This window comes from Siniperca chuatsi, linkage group LG15 (assembly GCF_020085105.1).
Source record: "Siniperca chuatsi isolate FFG_IHB_CAS linkage group LG15, ASM2008510v1, whole genome shotgun sequence".
Lineage (NCBI taxonomy): Eukaryota > Metazoa > Chordata > Actinopteri > Centrarchiformes > Sinipercidae > Siniperca > Siniperca chuatsi.
Window position 1 is genome coordinate 23,362,928 of NC_058056.1, and position 16,821 is coordinate 23,379,748.

The following is a 16,821-nucleotide window of genomic DNA, read 5'->3' on the forward strand; positions in this document are numbered from 1 at the left end:
CTTACTCTGTGACAAAGTTTCCCACTAATGTTTGTGTAAATCCATTTAGAACTTTTTGAAATATCCTGCCAGCATACTAAAAAATAACAAAAACATATCCCTCTGTCCAGCTGTAATGGCAGATGTAATTAATATAATTTTATAACTTTGATGTCAACAAGCAAAACACTAAGAGTAAGCTTTCATTAACTCTCTTTACAAAAAATGTCATACCACAAAATCAAAAATCTGACATATTGAAGATACATAGTCAAGTGAATTTTATTTGTATTGCCCAAAATCACAGATCACAACTTTGCCTCAAAGGGCAAACAACATATGTTTACTAGTCAGTTGTTTTCCATTTAAAGTTTAAGTGTTTCTCTTCTCTTTCTCGCTCCTCTCTTCCTGCCTCAGGACTTCCAGCTGGAGGCACAGGCGGTCTACGTGCGGGCCGGCCAAAGGCTTGTCCGACAGAGGCAGTATGGAGCCGTACGGCAGCTGCTCAAATGTGTCGGTGAATCAGGCACCGCCACCAAAAACGACTGCGATGCCCTCATCCTCAGCTGTGTCTCCATTGCAGATAAGGGACCAGCTGATGTGAGTGACAGAAACCTTGTGAAGATAGTAGAATGAAGATAGACAAGGATGAAACATTGAGTGTACTATGATAACAAATCAGGACCATGACTTGGCTCCGTGTTGTCTGTTTGGTCATGAAGACTTTTGTTGTCCTTTGTCTGATTTAGGCCAAGGAGCTGGAAAGTCTCATTCTAGAGACCAAGAACACAGAAAGCAAGGTAGTGTAAAACTGACTGCACAGTATTTTATTCCTCTCTGCTTGTCACTATCATTGCTTTTCTTGCCTGAGGCCATTTTTTACAAATACAGAAATCACAGTTACCCTGTTCTCAGTTCACTTTGGTTGAGTGTCGGCTATTCCTCTTGTGAAAGTCACCCTTTACTCTTTCCTCCTATTTTTTCCTCTTACCAATTATATCACTTTGTTTTCCCGTGAAGCCTGTTCTTCTCATCTGGCCACTGGTTTGATCTGTCCAAAAAGGTCAAACCAGCAGAATTATCGTTTTATAGACCTTCACAAAGTTGTATATAAGAAAAATAATTGTTGGTCTAATTCTCTGTCTGCAGATCAAAGCCTACCTGCTGTGCAGTAAACTGCGACCTGCGTACCTGCTGGCGGTGAAGCTGGAGCCGAGCCGAGCGGGCCCGTTCGTCCAGGACGTCCTTCAGGCAGCAGAGGGAGCACAGGACTCAGTGATGCAGAACATCTGTCGCCAGTGGCTGTCTGAACACCACAACAAGTCATCTCAGCAGCGCCAGGGCCGACCCAATGCCAGGTGAAGGCACAGTCGACATAACAAGGGATTACACATATAGCACTCTAAAAATGTGTGGGGAGGTGAATGATTAGTAAGCTTTCAGATACATGTGACTGCACATTGTATGTAACAGTAGTTGCACAGATTACATGTTGTGTGTTCCTCAGCTGCAGATTATTATAATATATATTGATCACATCCTGATGATCACGTTTTTGTTGTGTTTGTGTGGCCTTCCTGTCTGTGAAACTAACAAATCACCACTGTGCTTTATTTCCATTTCTGAAATATTTTTCTGTTATCTCACATCTGTACAGTATTTGGAATGGAATAATGTTGCTGCACTATAGTAACAACAACTGTTACATAACAAAATTTTAATATTTTGCTGTTATCTCACATCTGTACAGTATTTGGGAGGGAACAATTTTGCTGTACCATAGTAACAACTGTTACATAACAAAATTCCTAACTGCAGTGTAAGCCGATACAGTTGTTCTTACACAATATAAGCATATCTGTAACTCAGTATTTGACTTAGATTAATCTCCTACCTCAACCAAAAGGGAAAATATATTTAACTGACTGGAAGGCCTCTGACAAATGTGCTGCTTGTGAGTCTTTGTTGTTTTTTTGTTTTCATTTTTATGTCCTTATTGGCCCTGTGTGTGAATAAGGTTTTTACTCAGACGTAAATGAGGTGTCCTCCGCCAAGAACGGTACACGTTCAACCCTAGAAGAAACTGAAAAGTGTAGAATCTTGTTTTTGTAATCCTGATGAAGCTGTTTACCTGTTTTACCTGATATTGTATAGCACATTTTATGGCCAGCTTTCAGGGTATATTCCCTTTTGGTAAGGGAAATTAATATCACACAGAATTTAAAGTATTTAAGGGCATTTAAAATGTTGTAGAGAAATTTACAAGAAACAAACATTTTAGGTTGGATACAGAAAGGGACCCACTTATATAGATCATGTTATAGATCAAGTTTAATTCATTGTCCAGAAAATCTCTCTCTAGTCGTTAGTTTAGTCTCTGAATGGCTAGTTTTTATGTCTCATCTTGTGTCTCCTGTTTTGGTATAATTTCCCAGTGTCGCTAATTTTAAATCATGCTTTTCACTTTGTTCTCATGGGAGACTTGACCCACATCTGTCGGAACAATATAAATGATTAATTTACACAGAGAATCAGTCAAATCATGTTTAAAAAAAAAGGACTTTTGCCATGTTTTTCTTTTGATCTGTAATTTTGTTTTTGCCTTTTTTTTCACAAACCTACACCCTGAAAAACAACCATTGTTACCACAAACCATGTTTTCATTACACTTATGTTGCTGTAGCTGCATTTTCAAGGATACTAGAATGTGTATTTCAGAGCAACTCTGATTACACGGTTAATAAGTACATCTTAATTTAGAGGAGATACTGGGTTGTCCCTGTGTCTTGCTTCCCTCTGCTGCACTAGTTTGAATACTGAGACTGACAAATCCTGTGATAATCATCAATCGTTAATCGGCAAGAGATGAGAAGAAGACTTTTGAGATGCACGCATACGACATTCTTGCACTCTAATCCTCCTTAACTTGGACTGTTGTCTCGTCACTGCCGCACTTTATACTAAGTGAGTTTAAAAAATAAACTTCTTTTGGTAAAAATATGTAATACAGTGACTGCAATGATGCAGGGACTAATGATTTTGAAATGTAACTGATTTCGCCATCCCCTGTAAAATAAACTGAAAATGAAAAAAAGTAACAAAAATGGCCAATTTTGTGCACTAATCCAGTTCTTACTTTGCTGATGGTATTTTGATGATCTCAAAGTAGAATTTCAAAGGATTGATACCAGCACCCTTATAGTAATATTTCCATTTATTTACATCAAATGTAAACATTCAACTCTTAACATGAATGTAAGTGTAGTAAAAGGCATGTTTCACTTGTATAAAACACAGAATGTAAACTCTTGGCAACCTTGCATGTGAATGCTGAGAGGGAAACATGAGGAGGGAGATCCTTATAAATGTAAAACTGTAGTTCCTCCAGGAATGTGCAGTTTTGGCAATGCAGATGGAAAAAATCCTTTGCAAATTTTGCAATGATGTGACTCTATCTCTTATTTGGTTAAAATAGAAAAACCTTCTTATAATCTACATCAACTACAATTATCACAAAATACATTTATGCAATTCAAGCGGTAATCATGGCTCAGACTGACTAGTAGTAGATAGTTTACTAATTTTTTATCAACCTGGAAACACCGTAAGAACCCCTGCAATTGTTTAGAAATGCTGGCACAAAAGTCAATCAATTTAGCTGCAAATTCTGGAGAAATCAAAAAACACAATATTTGATAAAGATGCTGGTCATTTACCCTGGCTTGACCCGTCACAGTATCCTACAGCATTACAACACATCAAGTTGCTTTTTTGCCTACACTGTATTCACATTGTGTCACAAAAATATAGAATCAAAAAGTTATTTGTGGTTACATGATGATAAAGTTGAGTGGTTTTGGTTGAGGAGGTGTTGTGGAGCACCAAAATACTCAAGTTATTATAATGCAATTACTGCATTATTGCACAAAAAAGCAACTTCACATTATAGTACCTTTTACAGTATTACCTGACTGCTTATTAGGTAAGAAACGTTCAAAGTACAGAACATCGAAACCATAATGAAATGAATGATAACAGACAGAATAAGGACTCCTTTGAGAAGTGAGATAGATGGTGGTTAAAAGTTAAATCAGTCCCACTCGATACCAAGAAGCTCACAGCTGACGTCCCACAGTCTCCTCGCTGTCTCCTCACTTCTTCCCTGTGGGGCTACAAAGGCAGGGGCGCAGTCGCTGAAATGAAAGGAGGGGGAATGATTATTACATAAGGGCTAATGATGGTGTGAGTCATCAGTCTGGGTGCAGTGATCTCATTTCTGTTTGACCTTGTGCATGATAATAATGGTTAGTATCATAATTTATTTTATCTTTCAACACTTTAGGCAGGGCAGACCCAGGCAGAAACAAGGCACTGCTCGTTTACATGTTTGAGCTCTTAAAGATACATGTTTGATTTTACAAAAGGTGTACTTTAAAATGAGGAGATAAGTGAGGGGTTAGCTGTGCTTGTAAGATAGCAATATCAAGGTAAATTGCCTCTTATCTGTCTTTTTTAACCTACATTTAAATTTAAAAATCATCACTTACATCTGTGGCGATTTACAATGATGCTGAACTTCTAGACAAAATTACAAAAAACTAATAATAAGGATTGTGAAAAGTTAAAGTAAAGCTACCCTGACAAGAGATGAAACAAGGTTTCATGAGGTTGGCTGCAGACTCTTACTCTTGTTAGCCTTACATTTTCATTTCCAGCATGTAGGTGTCACTCTTACAATGATTTCTAATCTCCTAGATAGACAATATTATACGCAATCAATAATTTTTAAGACTGACCCTTTTTTCATTTACATAAGAAAACCCCTCTATGAAAAGTTAAAAACTTTTAGCTAAACTAGTCAACTACCAGGGAAAACTGTTTACATTACAAGGACTATAAAAGGGAATGAATTCATCCATAGCTTGGCTGCCAACCTCTGAATTGCCGCCCACATCTTACGTGTTGGCCTACATGTATATTGGTTCCTTTCCCTTCCCCCCATTTTCAAGAGTAATAGTACACAATAAAAAAATTACAAACTGTCTAATGGCAAAACCATGTTGGAGTCGTTGATGGTAACACTAAAGCTTGTGGGTTGTGTAGAAACTAGTAGAAACTAGGGAATGAAACATTATTCATTAATAATAGAAGATCAGGTTACCAAATGGCTTCTTCAGGAACACGTTTTTTGCACAATTTGATACCTCGTGGCACATTTCCCTTCGGCTGTTAAAATGTAACAGTTAATAATTCCCTATGAGAATAACAAATGGGGAATTTGCATCCAGAACCAATTTCAGATGCCCAGGTCTTTGAAGTGAACCTAACAAATGTCTAGCTTGTTGTCACCTACCTGAAGTGTTTCCCAGAGATTGAGTGCAGTTCATCTGCCACAGCACAGTAGATGCTGGTCTGTGCTCCTTCCCGTGGGGTTTTTAGGAACATGGAGAAGACGGTGAAAAATATCGTCATGAGAGTTGAGTGTCTGGTCAGGTCAGAGTTCACCGTCCCCGGGTGGACTGAGTTCACCGTCACATTGGTGCCTGTGAGGACAACAGACCAACATCACTACGGGCAACATTTTTTCCTGTTTCTAATCTGCAGTGTCAGGCTGATTATTGGAAAATACTGTTGCTTATTATAAATTGCCTGAAATTGAGCTCAAGGTAAAAGTCCCTCTGTGCTCTCTTTTACTTTTCTTCAGGAGAATTTCATTCCAATTTCATTTTAGGTAAAAAGATGAATTATTCTGTGGAATTTAACATTTTATTAGCTCCTGTATCTAGTTACAAAATGCTGAAAGTAGAGGATGCACCATCTGTGTTTTTGTTGTTTTTTTTAATACTGAGCAAATAACATTTTAGAGCAGAGCCCTTTATTTACTTCTATGATTTTAAACTTTATATACTTTTGTGCACTACATGGTCTTGAAACACCAACATTACTACTCTGTTTGCCAGAGCAGAGCAGGTCATCTGTTCGTTCTCCCATGTTTCGTGTGTTTGTGTACCTTTGAGTCTACGTGCCAACTCTCTGGCAAAGAGCACATTTGCCAGTTTGCTCTGGCAGTATGCTAGTCCACTGTTGTAGCTTCCCTGGCTGTGAAGGTCATGGAAACGGATCCAGCCGAAGTTGTGTGCCAGAGACGAGACCACCACAATCCGGGCCGGCGCACTGCGCTTCAACTGCCCGATCAGGAGGGACGTCAACAGGAAGTGCCCTGCCAGAAGTAAGAAACGCATACAGTCAGTGCTGTACTCTGACTCGGACTCTCTTTACTGTCAACCCATCCATATACAAGTATATGTATTTTCTGGGTGAGCAAGAGATTAATGAAGTGTAAACCTACTTACCTACCTACCTTACTTACCTACCTTACATTTTATAACTAAAATTGTATTTTCACATATTCCATATACAAATGGATAGTTGGTTACAGTAAGTAACTTTAGACAGATATGAGTGAAAACAACAGGCAAAAAGTATTACAAAATATTAGGTATTTGTTAATAGCGATGGCTTCTTGTCTTAATGTTATCAGAAAATATCAGAATCAACCACATTTTACTCACCATTAAAAAACAAAACAAATTATCATGCACATGAAATGTGTATCTAAAACTACAGGCTAAATGACTATGTTATGTTTCCAACTCATCTACAGTATGTCCTAGCATGTAGAGTAAATAAAATGTTAGGATTAGTAGCCGTAACTTCAGTCATTTTTGCTTGATTAGGCTGATTAATTGTGTACAAAATGTTGTGATCCAAAGGATGAATCAATCAGTTGATCTGTCAGGTTTTCAGTCCTGTTTGAGGTTTGATTTCTTCATTGATTCGAGTACATTTCAGCTCAGTCTTACCCAAGTGATTGACTCCAATATGCATCTCAAAGCCGTCAATTGTTTTTGTGTAGGGGCACATCATCACCCCGGCATTGTTGATAAGGATATGAAGGTGGTTGACCTCTGAAGAAGAGAACATCACAAGAAAAAAAGAAACATGACAGCTGTTAAATAACAACAAAGAAGGGCTCTGAGTAGAGTAGAGTATCAAACAGCTACTCTGTGCTTACCTCTCAGGAATTTCTGTGCGAAGGCTCGTATAGAGCAGGTGTCTGCCAGGTCGAGCTCTCGAACCTCCACTTGTGCTTTGGGATACGCAGCTCGTATACTGGCCGCAGCTTCCTCTCCTTTTTCCACATGTCGGCATGCCATAATCACCCGAGCCCCTGTCATGTGAAAAATAAGCAGCAGCTAAACTATGAACAAAACAGAAACTACATTCATTCATTGAAGAGAGTGTTGGCTTTATTCTTTATTTGGATCCTAATTAGCTGCCACTAAAGTAGCAGCTACTCTGCCTGGGGTCCACACACAACAAAACATTACATGTGTATATGTCTTGTTTTATATGTTAAGTGTAAAGTCTTTTATTGAAGGTGGTCTTTGGTTTAGGCAGGATAGTATTTATCAAAGTTAACCCACATATAATGTCACTAACGATTAACGAAAGATCATAAACTCCAGTATTTGTATTAGAGTTTCGGCTCTTTGACATTTGGTATGATATTTCATTCATGCTGTGGTCTTAACTGAGAGTGGCACATTGACCAAAACTACACAAAATATGGTTCTACTTGTAGGTTAGTGACCAAAGTGTAGCTGAAATGCACTGGAGTTGTTTTAAATATCCTTTATACTTCCCATGTAATAAAAAAGTGAGCCTTCTTTTTTTTTAAATGAAATTACACTTTACATTATATATATTAGCAGGTTGTGAAACCAAAATAAAGACAAAAATATTAAAAGTCATACAGTAGGTCACCAACAACATAGCCAACCACCAAGAGTCAAGGACTAAGGCGGATGTTTTAATGTAACATATACACTAATATTACACCTTTTAGTAAGATCCAGTAGACCTTTTATCACAGCAGACATTTTGACTTGCAATAGTAGGAAAAGCACAGGTGTCAAGTGTCCCAATAAGCCATGACAGTGTGAAAGCATGCACAATACCAGGACTCTCAAACAGAAGCAGCTAAATGGAATTCGGCCATTATTCATTTTATTACTTACACCTTATTTACTCACATCATTTACTGAGTTTTGGCAGAATCATAGTGTGAAGATGTGATCATATCATGACATCATTTTACAAAACTCGGTTGTCCAAATTAGTTACTTTGCGCAAATTGTGATTAAAAATGAAATAAACTAGTTAATGAAGTTTTTGTTTTACACATATTAAAGAGTTTTGTCTGATGTAATGAATTTACAACAAAGTTCATCGCACTGAACATCCATTTGATTGTTTTATGATCATTTTGTATACATTTCCCACATCACAATATATATATATTGATATATTATGATATGGGATATAAAACTTAGTGATTTAAATCTTATTGCATAGCCCTAGAGAGGAGATTATTGTGTGCTGTAAAGGGTGGATTATGGATGTAAAAGTCACCTCGCATTGCCAGGTCCAGGGCAGTCTCCTTCCCAATCCCTGTGTTGGCTCCAGTGATGAGGACTGTCTTCCCATCCAGATCAGCTGTGGACTTGCACACCCCTCCTGCTGCATACTTTCTGTTAACACACAATGACACATAATGAAGACCCTGGAGAGACTGGTGCTGGAACAGCTGGGGCCCATAGTCAGACCCCTCCTGGACCCCCTTCAGTTCACCTACCACCCCCGGCTGGGAGTTGAGGACGCCATCATCTTCCTGCTGAACTGCATCCACACACACCTGGACAAGCCGGCAAGCACGGTGAGGATCATGTTTTTTGACTTCTCCAGTGCTTTCAACACCATCCGGCCAGCCCTGCTGGGTGCGAAGCTGGCAGCGATGCAGGTGGATGCCCCCCTCGTGTCCTGGATTGTGGACTACCTGACTGGCAGACCACAGCATGTGCGCCTGCAGCACTGTGTGTCGGACAGCGTGGTCAGCAACACTGGGGCCCCTCAGGGGACTGTCCTCTCTCCCTTCCTCTTCACCATCTACACCACGGACTTCAGCTACCACACAGAGTCCTGACACCTTCAGAAGTTTCCTGATGACTCTGCTGTGGTGGGAAGTATCAGCGGTGGTGATGAGACGTAGTACAGGGCTGTGGTGGGGAACTTTGTTTCATGGTGTGACCAGAACCATCTGCAGCTCAATGCGACAAAGTTTAAGGAGCTGGTTGTGGATCTACGGAGGGCCAAGGCACCAGTGACCCCGGTTTCCATCCAGGGGGTCAGTGTGTACATTGTAGAGGATTACAAGTACCTGGGAGTACACATGGACAATAAACTGGACTGGGCTAAGATCACTCAAGCTGTTTACAGGAAGGGCCAGAGCCGCCTCTATTTTCTGAAGAGGCTGAGGTCCTTCATCATCGGCCGGACAATGCTGAGGATGTTTTATGAGTCTGTGGTGGCCAGTGCTATCCTGTATGCTGTTGCATGCTGGGGCAGCAGGTTGAGGGTAGCGGACGCTTACAGACTCAACAAACTGATCCGTAAGGCCAGTGACATTGTGGGGGTGGAGCTGGACTCTCTGGCGGTGGTGTCAGAGAGGAGGATGCTGGCCAAACTACATGCCATCTTGGACAGTGTCTCCCACCCGCTCCATGACGTGCTGGTCAAACAAAGGAGCACCTTCAGCGGAAGACTCATCCCCCCACAATGCACCACAGAGCGCCACAGGAAGTTATTCCTGCCTGTGACCATCAAACTCTTTAACTCCTCCCTCTAAGGGTTAGTCTGTATGACCCTAGGTCACTAAACTGGACATTGATCATTACATCTCTGCAATACTTAACATAATTGTGCAATATTCTGTGTTAATACTCCTGTGCAATATACTCTTTTAAATTCCCTATTTATTGATATTGATATTTATTCATACCTCTATTACTGCTGTGCAATATCCTCTTTCCCATTATAATCTTAATAAGCTGTACTTGGTAGTTCATGCACTATTACCGTATTATTATCATCAATGGTAAACCCACTTTGTACTTCACACTTATTTTATTTTATACTTATACCCACTTGGTACTTAATTTATCTGACCTGTATTATAGTGTATTATATTTTTTGCTTAGTACTTCTATTCCTGTGTGCACTGACGTGATAGTGAGCTGCTGTAGCAAAAGAGTTTCCCCTCGGGGATCAATAAAGTATTTCTGATTCTGATTCTGATGACCACTGTTTAACACTAGAGACAGTGAACTACAGCAGACAGCTCCATTTGAATGACTAGTAGCTCCTTCTGCAGGCAGTATAAGTTAAGTGGACATATGGTCACCCGGGCTTAATTATTCATGGAGAAACTTGGATAATGAACAGTACTGAGCGTCAAGTCGTACGACCCACGCCACTGAGCAGGGCCGCCCCATAACCAATAGGTCTGTTGGAGTAATGCATACAGATAAACTCCTCCCACGCTCAGCCTCGTGATAGGCCCGAGCAGCTCAGATGGAAAACTCCCGGTTCATCTCTATGCAAAAACTCCCACAGCTCCATCATTCTGTAACATTCATTTTCTGCTTAGAAAATCAGTCAGCGTCGTGTGAAATAATAGGTGATGGTGAAAAAAAAACCTTTTAAAATGAAAAACGGGCGGACAATAATCTTTATCATGTAAATTATCCTCATCGTAATAACTGCATCAGTGCATGTAATGCCCTGTCAACCAAGTCACAACCTACCCGTTTTGTGTAAAACACTGCATTTATATGAGAATGAATGAGGGTATTAGTTGCTGCTTACCTTATATGTGGTGCAAATAAAATCACCAGTAACGTCACCACTCCGAGGCCCGCGACAATTAATAAAAGCAACATCATACCACGGATATTCGCTTTTCTGTCTCCTGCAGGGTGCCTCTGCTCTGTAGGCAGAACAGCTGATGTCAAAGTAGAAAGGGGTGCAGAGCGTAGCGCCGGGAACGGAATCATGGGATTGTAGTTTCTTTAGCCCTCGCCATAGGAGAACTGAACCCTATCAGACTGATTAATACAAGTAGATTTCACATTTCTACTAACTTTATGCTTTCCCCTCCAGGAACGTTATTTGACCTTATAATACAAATGCTTTTAGCAACTATTCATTAAAATGAATAGAGAAGAACAATACAAACGCCCAAGAAAAAGGGAAAACAAGAGTAAAACCATGAACAAAAATAAATAACAATTCCATAAAACGTTTACATTCAAGGGGTAAAAAAAAAAATCAAGTTTCCACTTAAGAAATTAAATAAGTAACTAAAATGAACTGTTGTAGCATAAATTGTTTAGTAAGTGGTAGTGTTTAAAACGTCATTTCCCAGAAGGCGCCGTGAAAGCTGTCTGCGTAGTGCCTGAATAAAATTGCTATCGGGGTGCTTTTGAAGTCGATTTGGCATTTTGTCGTAAGGTGTATTCCTATGGGGAATGTAACATTCAGCCTGCTTTTATATTTTAGCTTTTTTTTAAACGAAAAAAATGGTTGTGTTTGAATTTTGATCGGGAGTTTTAGGCACTGGATCACGAGGTCCATCATGCGGAAAAGTCCCGGGGATGTGATTATCATCAAAGCAGAACTACTAGATTAAGTTGCAGTTTTTGTTGTTGTAATTAGTGTTGTATTTTATTATTTTATTTACAGCAAAAGACAAAGTAGTTTCTCAAGAAAAGGCAGCTGAGCTACAGTTAATCCAAAATGTCGTCGGAGGAATTCGAGAAGTTGCACGAAATCTACAGATCACTGTATGATGAGCTCAAGCTAATGCCAGAGAGAGTTCTGAAAAGCCACGGAGGTAAACCGTTTATACTGTCGTTTCACCAGCTAATGTTGACGTTAGCTACCTAACCGTGTAACTAAGGTAACAAACACTTCAGAAGATGTTTTCTGTGCTGTACAACGGGAACTTGTGTTGTATCCGCAGAGGAGAGGAAGAGGTTGGTGAGGATCTTCGATGAGAGGCAGGGGGAGGCTGAGGAAGTGGTGAGCCGCTCTCCTGTTTATGTGTGTTGGAAGTGATATGTGCTAGCTACGAGCTTTAATAAAAGCAATTTGTAGTTCTTAACATTATTGAAGTAAACAGCTTTATGCTAAAATGTGGCCTGCTCTTATCGACTTGTTTGAAAAACACCATTACTTCAACAGTTGTTGACACTATATTTGTTATTAGAAACTTAATGTTACTACAATTCCCCACTTTATTTGTGTCATATGTAGTCTTTGCGATAAACAGCTTTGTTTTTAACAGTGTAGTAGAAGTAGCAATACCTACGTGTAAAAATACTCCATTACAAGTGAAAGTCCTGCATTCATTCGTTCATTGCCCTAATAAAAGTACTAAATAAGATCAGCAATATGCACTGAAGTATGCATGCAAGACTAAATGTACTATAGTAAAAAGAGTAAATTATGTAATATGCAGAATGGGTACTTTTTTACTGTCCTATACCCCCAGTTGCCAGTTTATTAGGTACAAACTAATGCAGTCAAATACACAGCAATAAATCGTTCATCAAAATTCATGGTTATAATGTTCAGGTTTTTAAAAAAAAAACAACCCAGTGTTTAGAGAGGTGTTGATTCAACTTTATAGTCATTTTGGAGGTTGTAGTTTGTCATACTGTTGAATTATATAGATACACATAATGTTGAATCAACACCTCTCTGTAACAGTTTCAGAAGCAAGATTATAATAAATATTCAGTTCTTATAAAAATAGTAAAGGAGGACATATGCTGTTGGTAGTTAAATTTACAACAATGCATCATCTTTCATAAACTAAAATATATATATAATGTATGTTAAACATAATTCTGAAAAGTATAAATAGCTATACAATAATGTAGTACAGTAAAATGTTATATATGTTCCCTCTGAAATGTAGTGGAGTCAAAGTATAATGTAGCATAAAATGTAAATACTCAAATAAAGTATAAGTTCCATAAAAGTTTTCCATAGTACAGTATTTCAGAAAATGTACTATCCACCACTGGTATTGAAAATAGTGAGAAACTGGTTGAAACTGGCTTATTTTGCCTTTGGTATCAGGGATTAAAAGTAAGATTGAGTTGATGACCTCTGCATCTTGCCTTTCTTCCCATTCAGCTCTTTGGAAAAACCATGAACATGTACGTTTTGTACATCAAGATATCACTATAACATAACCTAATCCAGTAGTTGTTCCGTCAGTGTACTCTGCATGGGTATGTCACCGTTAAGTTGTTCACAAGCGCTTTACAGAGAAAGATTTTACGTCTTTCTCTGGAATTAGACAATACAATTTTCTTACCTGTCTCCAGTTACAAGGAATGGAAGAAGAGCTGCGTGCTGCCCCTTCCTCCCACCGAAATGCTATGAGTACAAAGCTGCGCCTGTACCGCCGGGATCTGGGCAAGCTTCAGAGAGACATGAAAAACTCCGCTCCTGGCTTTGGTTCTTCTTCCCAGCCAGTGGAAGGAAGTCATCATGGCATCTATTCGTCACAAAATCAACAAAGTGTGAGTGTGGGGCTCTGGACTGCAGTTTGAGCATGGTGTCATCTCATTATGAGAGTTATTAACAGAAACAAGACGCCTTATATGTCTGTATGATTGCTTGCAATATTGCAATATCAATATTGTATTGTATATAACATCTTTAGTATGTCAAAATGCAGCTATAGGGTAAGTCCTTTGTATATCTGGATTCACTGTCTTTTTAGGGGGTATATTTTTTTATTCCTGTAAATAGTGGCTGATTGTACAATGTGACAACATGCAGAGACATTTCCACTGCAATTACTTCGAAATAACTGGAATGTATTCAACAAAACTAATTGATATCTAAGGGAGTAAGAGTATCTGAGAATGGATTTTTTTTCCACTTGTAAATGTTTTTCTTTCCTTTTCTGTCACAATTAGTGTCATTTACCCTTTTTGACTCTGTCATTTTTGCCCACCTATGCAGACACACCTGCAGTCCCAGAGAGCCCTGCTCCTCCAGGGCACAGAGTCTCTGAACAATGCCAGCCAGAGTATTGAACGAAGTCAGCGCATCGCCAATGAGACGGAGCACATCGGCACAGATATCATCGAGGAGCTGGGAGAGCAGAGGGAACAGCTGGACCGCACCAGAAACAGAGTGAGCTGTGAATTATTATTATTATTATTATTATTATTATCATACTGTACGGGATAATGAGATTGTGATGCTGTGTTAGTTTTAATCCGTTTATGGTAGATACTGTATGTTAGATATTTTAGTCACTTGATTCAGTTTCTTATATTTTATAGAATTTCTGAAAGCAGTCCAGCAGTTATACTTAGTTTAGGAGTAAAAACATGTGGTACAGCTCAGGTTTGGGTCAATATGATTTATATTACTTGGATTTTCCAATATTGGAAGAAGTAAAACGACTATTTGTTGTTGTCAGACCATGATTGTGTTAAATCCATTCTTTCTTTTGTTTATTTTGTAGTTGGTGAATACTGGAGAAAACCTCAGTCGAAGTAGGAAAATTCTTCGTGCCATGGCACGGCGGTAAGTACTACACCTGAAGAGGTTGGTTATACATTTAATTGATCTTGGTCTTTTTTTATCGATGCACAAAATGATTGAATGCTAAATTTATGTTTCTTGAGTTTGATTTCTTCTTTGCTCTTTCACTGAACGTGAGGTCCTGTTGTCTCTGTAGCTTTTATGATAGTATACTGTATTGTACTCCTGTGTACATTAACAAGAATTGGTGAATAATCAGTTCTGCCAATTAATGCATTTCTGAATGAACACACTGGTGATTAGGGCTGCAACTAACAATTATTTTTGTTATTGATCTGGCGATTATTTTCTCAATTAACCGAGTTTAATTGTTGTAATCTATAAAATGTCAGAATATAGTGAAAAATGCCTAGTATAATTTCCTAAAGCCCCAGGTGACGTCTTCAAATGTCTTGTTTTATTCGACCAACAATCAACAACAAAAGCTAAATTCATTTTACAATCATGAATGACAAAGAAAAGCATACAATCCTCACATCTGAGAAGCTGGTACCAGCAAGAGTTTTTGTTTAAATGATCATTCGATTATCAAAATAGTTGCCAATACATTTTCTTTTGACCATCTAATCGATTAATTAACTAATCATTGCAGCTCTACTGGTGATATGTTTCAAATAACATCACTCTGAATGTTTAAAATGTATTTAGCTAATTTCTAATCCAGCAAAGTGGTAAAAGTTTTCTCTTGGCAGTCCTGCTGTATTTTACTTAAAGGTCCAGTATGTAGGATTTAGGGACCCACTCCCTCTATAGATATAAAGGGCTTATTTTAAGGTAATGAAAACACAACAATTCTTATTTTCAGGTGATTATAAACTAATGAAAACATACTTATAAATATCATATTCCATTTCTGCCAATAGATCCTCCTAAATGTTACACACTGGACCTTTAAATGTGATAAAATGATTGTAAGTCAAAATTTCATGGAAAATGATGAATGTCTTCTGTAAATGCTTGTGGAACAATGAACAGAGCCTCTGCTTATTGTTGACTTTTTTGTCTTGTAGACTGGTGACGAACAAGTTGCTGTTAGGTGTCATCATTTTAATGGAGTTGGCCATTCTAGGTGCTGTGATTTATCTGAAGTTCTTCAGACGATAAGCAAACAATTCCATCTGAAAACAGTCTTAAGCTCTGGATCCAGGACAAAGCTGTCTCCACTGACCATCCAGTAGCAATAATGCTGTTCTATTGTATTCAGCCAACTGTTTCTTTGAGTGCAAATAAGGACAATGAGATGGTTCAGTCTTAAAGTGAACCTTTACCGAGAGGGGATTCTGTCCATGGGCAGGTGAAGTTCATTTGACCAGAATTTTGAACCTGTTAATGGACCAAACCTACAGAAACTCCATGGACAAACTGTGAACTGAGATTTGCACTGTTTTATCAGACTGTTAATGCCAATGATGCCCTGCAGGATGATTTTCTGGACGTGTTGGCTTGTACAGACCCCAGCGATGATTCTCTGTAAGGATTTATTCAAGCCTGAGTATGATCTACTTACTCCCACATGTGTAGATTCTCCGGTACTTGTTAAGTGTTACTGAGAGACATTGGGGGTTTATTAATTCTCAGATTGAGATACTTTATTATTAGTTCTCAAAGTAATTGTATTGTGCGATTATCTTTATAATACTAAACAACAGTATGTGATGAAATGGCACCAGTTGAATCTATTTTTGTTGTGATGTCATGCCCAGTATCCAAATGGTTGTATTGAGCTCATTGTTCCAATTCTGAGTACTGAGTGAGACCTGAAGCCAAATTTGTCAGTCAGAGGTGTGAATGGCAGAATGGGTGGAAACTCTTAATACATGCAATGTTCTTAACAGTTAATAATGTTGTCTGATCACTGTATAATACAAAAATCACTGTTTGAAATAGGCTCAGTATTCCTTATTTGACAGTCTACACATCATTAAATCTAATCTTTAACCTCAGTTTGCATTGTATCTGATATTTCCTAGGATGGCAGCCAAACAAGCCAAAGTTTAAAAAACAAAAAAACATCCACTGTAGAGCTGACGTCACCAAAATTTCTTACAGGCTGAAGCCCCAGACCAGGCCAGGTTAGTGCTCGGTAAAAAGCATTTGTTACTATGGAATTTCTTCTCAAATAATAGGTGATGAGGTTATTTTTAGTGCTGTTTGCCACATTGTTTTTCTTCTTCATAGATGTCATGTCTTCCTGGTGTGATGCCAAGTACAAAAACATGTTTGGTGACCTGCTTGTGTCGATCAGGTGGAGAGTGGGGGTTGGGGTAGAAAAAAATATTTATGTCTGAAACATTGCCTTCATATTCC

General features: G+C 38.7%; 3 protein-coding genes across 6 annotated transcripts in view; 2 read left to right on the top strand and 1 right to left on the bottom strand.

The window, feature by feature from the left end:
• zfyve26 (zinc finger, FYVE domain containing 26) overlaps positions 1-3,086 on the top strand; it is a 28,181-nt gene extending 25,095 nt beyond the window's left edge. For all 4 annotated transcript variants that reach the window (XM_044167469.1, XM_044167471.1, XM_044167470.1 and 1 more), the window contains 3 exons: positions 397-579; positions 729-779; positions 1,129-3,086. In XM_044167469.1, coding sequence (XP_044023404.1) covers positions 397-579; positions 729-779; positions 1,129-1,341 — 447 coding nt within the window. In that variant the 3' untranslated portion in view covers positions 1,342-3,086. The remainder of the gene's footprint in view (positions 1-396; positions 580-728; positions 780-1,128) is intronic.
• An 89-nt stretch (positions 3,087-3,175) lies between these two features.
• rdh12 (retinol dehydrogenase 12) lies at positions 3,176-10,949 on the bottom strand. Its single transcript, XM_044167473.1, has 7 exons — positions 10,747-10,949; positions 8,455-8,573; positions 7,055-7,210; positions 6,843-6,947; positions 5,990-6,199; positions 5,333-5,522; positions 3,176-4,172 (listed from the first exon to the last, which is right to left on the bottom strand). The coding sequence occupies exons 1-7, from the start codon at positions 10,932-10,934 to the stop codon at positions 4,070-4,072; spliced, it is 1,071 nt and encodes a 356-aa protein (XP_044023408.1). The 5' UTR covers positions 10,935-10,949; the 3' UTR covers positions 3,176-4,069.
• A 421-nt stretch (positions 10,950-11,370) lies between these two features.
• vti1b (vesicle transport through interaction with t-SNAREs 1B) lies at positions 11,371-16,457 on the top strand. The gene is made up of 6 exons (XM_044167475.1): positions 11,371-11,773; positions 11,903-11,961; positions 13,278-13,475; positions 13,924-14,097; positions 14,435-14,496; positions 15,525-16,457. Exons 1-6 carry the CDS (start codon positions 11,677-11,679, stop codon positions 15,616-15,618), a joined length of 684 nt encoding a protein of 227 aa, XP_044023410.1. The 5' UTR covers positions 11,371-11,676; the 3' UTR covers positions 15,619-16,457.
• The last annotated feature ends 364 nt before the right edge of the window (positions 16,458-16,821 follow it).

Excerpts from the sequence above, each read along its gene's own strand:
- rdh12 (XM_044167473.1), bottom strand. The coding sequence starts at position 10,934 with ATGATTCCGTTCCCGGCGCTACGCTCTGCACCCCTTTCTACTTTGACA. Across the intron at positions 8,574-10,746 it reads TTATTTGCACCACATATAAG|AAAGTATGCAGCAGGAGGGG; the intron begins GTAAGCAGCAAC and ends GTGTGTTAACAG. Across the intron at positions 7,211-8,454 it reads CCTGGACCTGGCAATGCGAG|GGGCTCGGGTGATTATGGCA; the intron begins GTGACTTTTACA and ends TTCACATGACAG.
- vti1b (XM_044167475.1), top strand. The coding sequence starts at position 11,677 with ATGTCGTCGGAGGAATTCGAGAAGTTGCACGAAATCTACAGATCACTG. Across the intron at positions 11,774-11,902 it reads AGTTCTGAAAAGCCACGGAG|AGGAGAGGAAGAGGTTGGTG; the intron begins GTAAACCGTTTA and ends TTGTATCCGCAG. Across the intron at positions 14,497-15,524 it reads CTTCGTGCCATGGCACGGCG|ACTGGTGACGAACAAGTTGC; the intron begins GTAAGTACTACA and ends TTTGTCTTGTAG.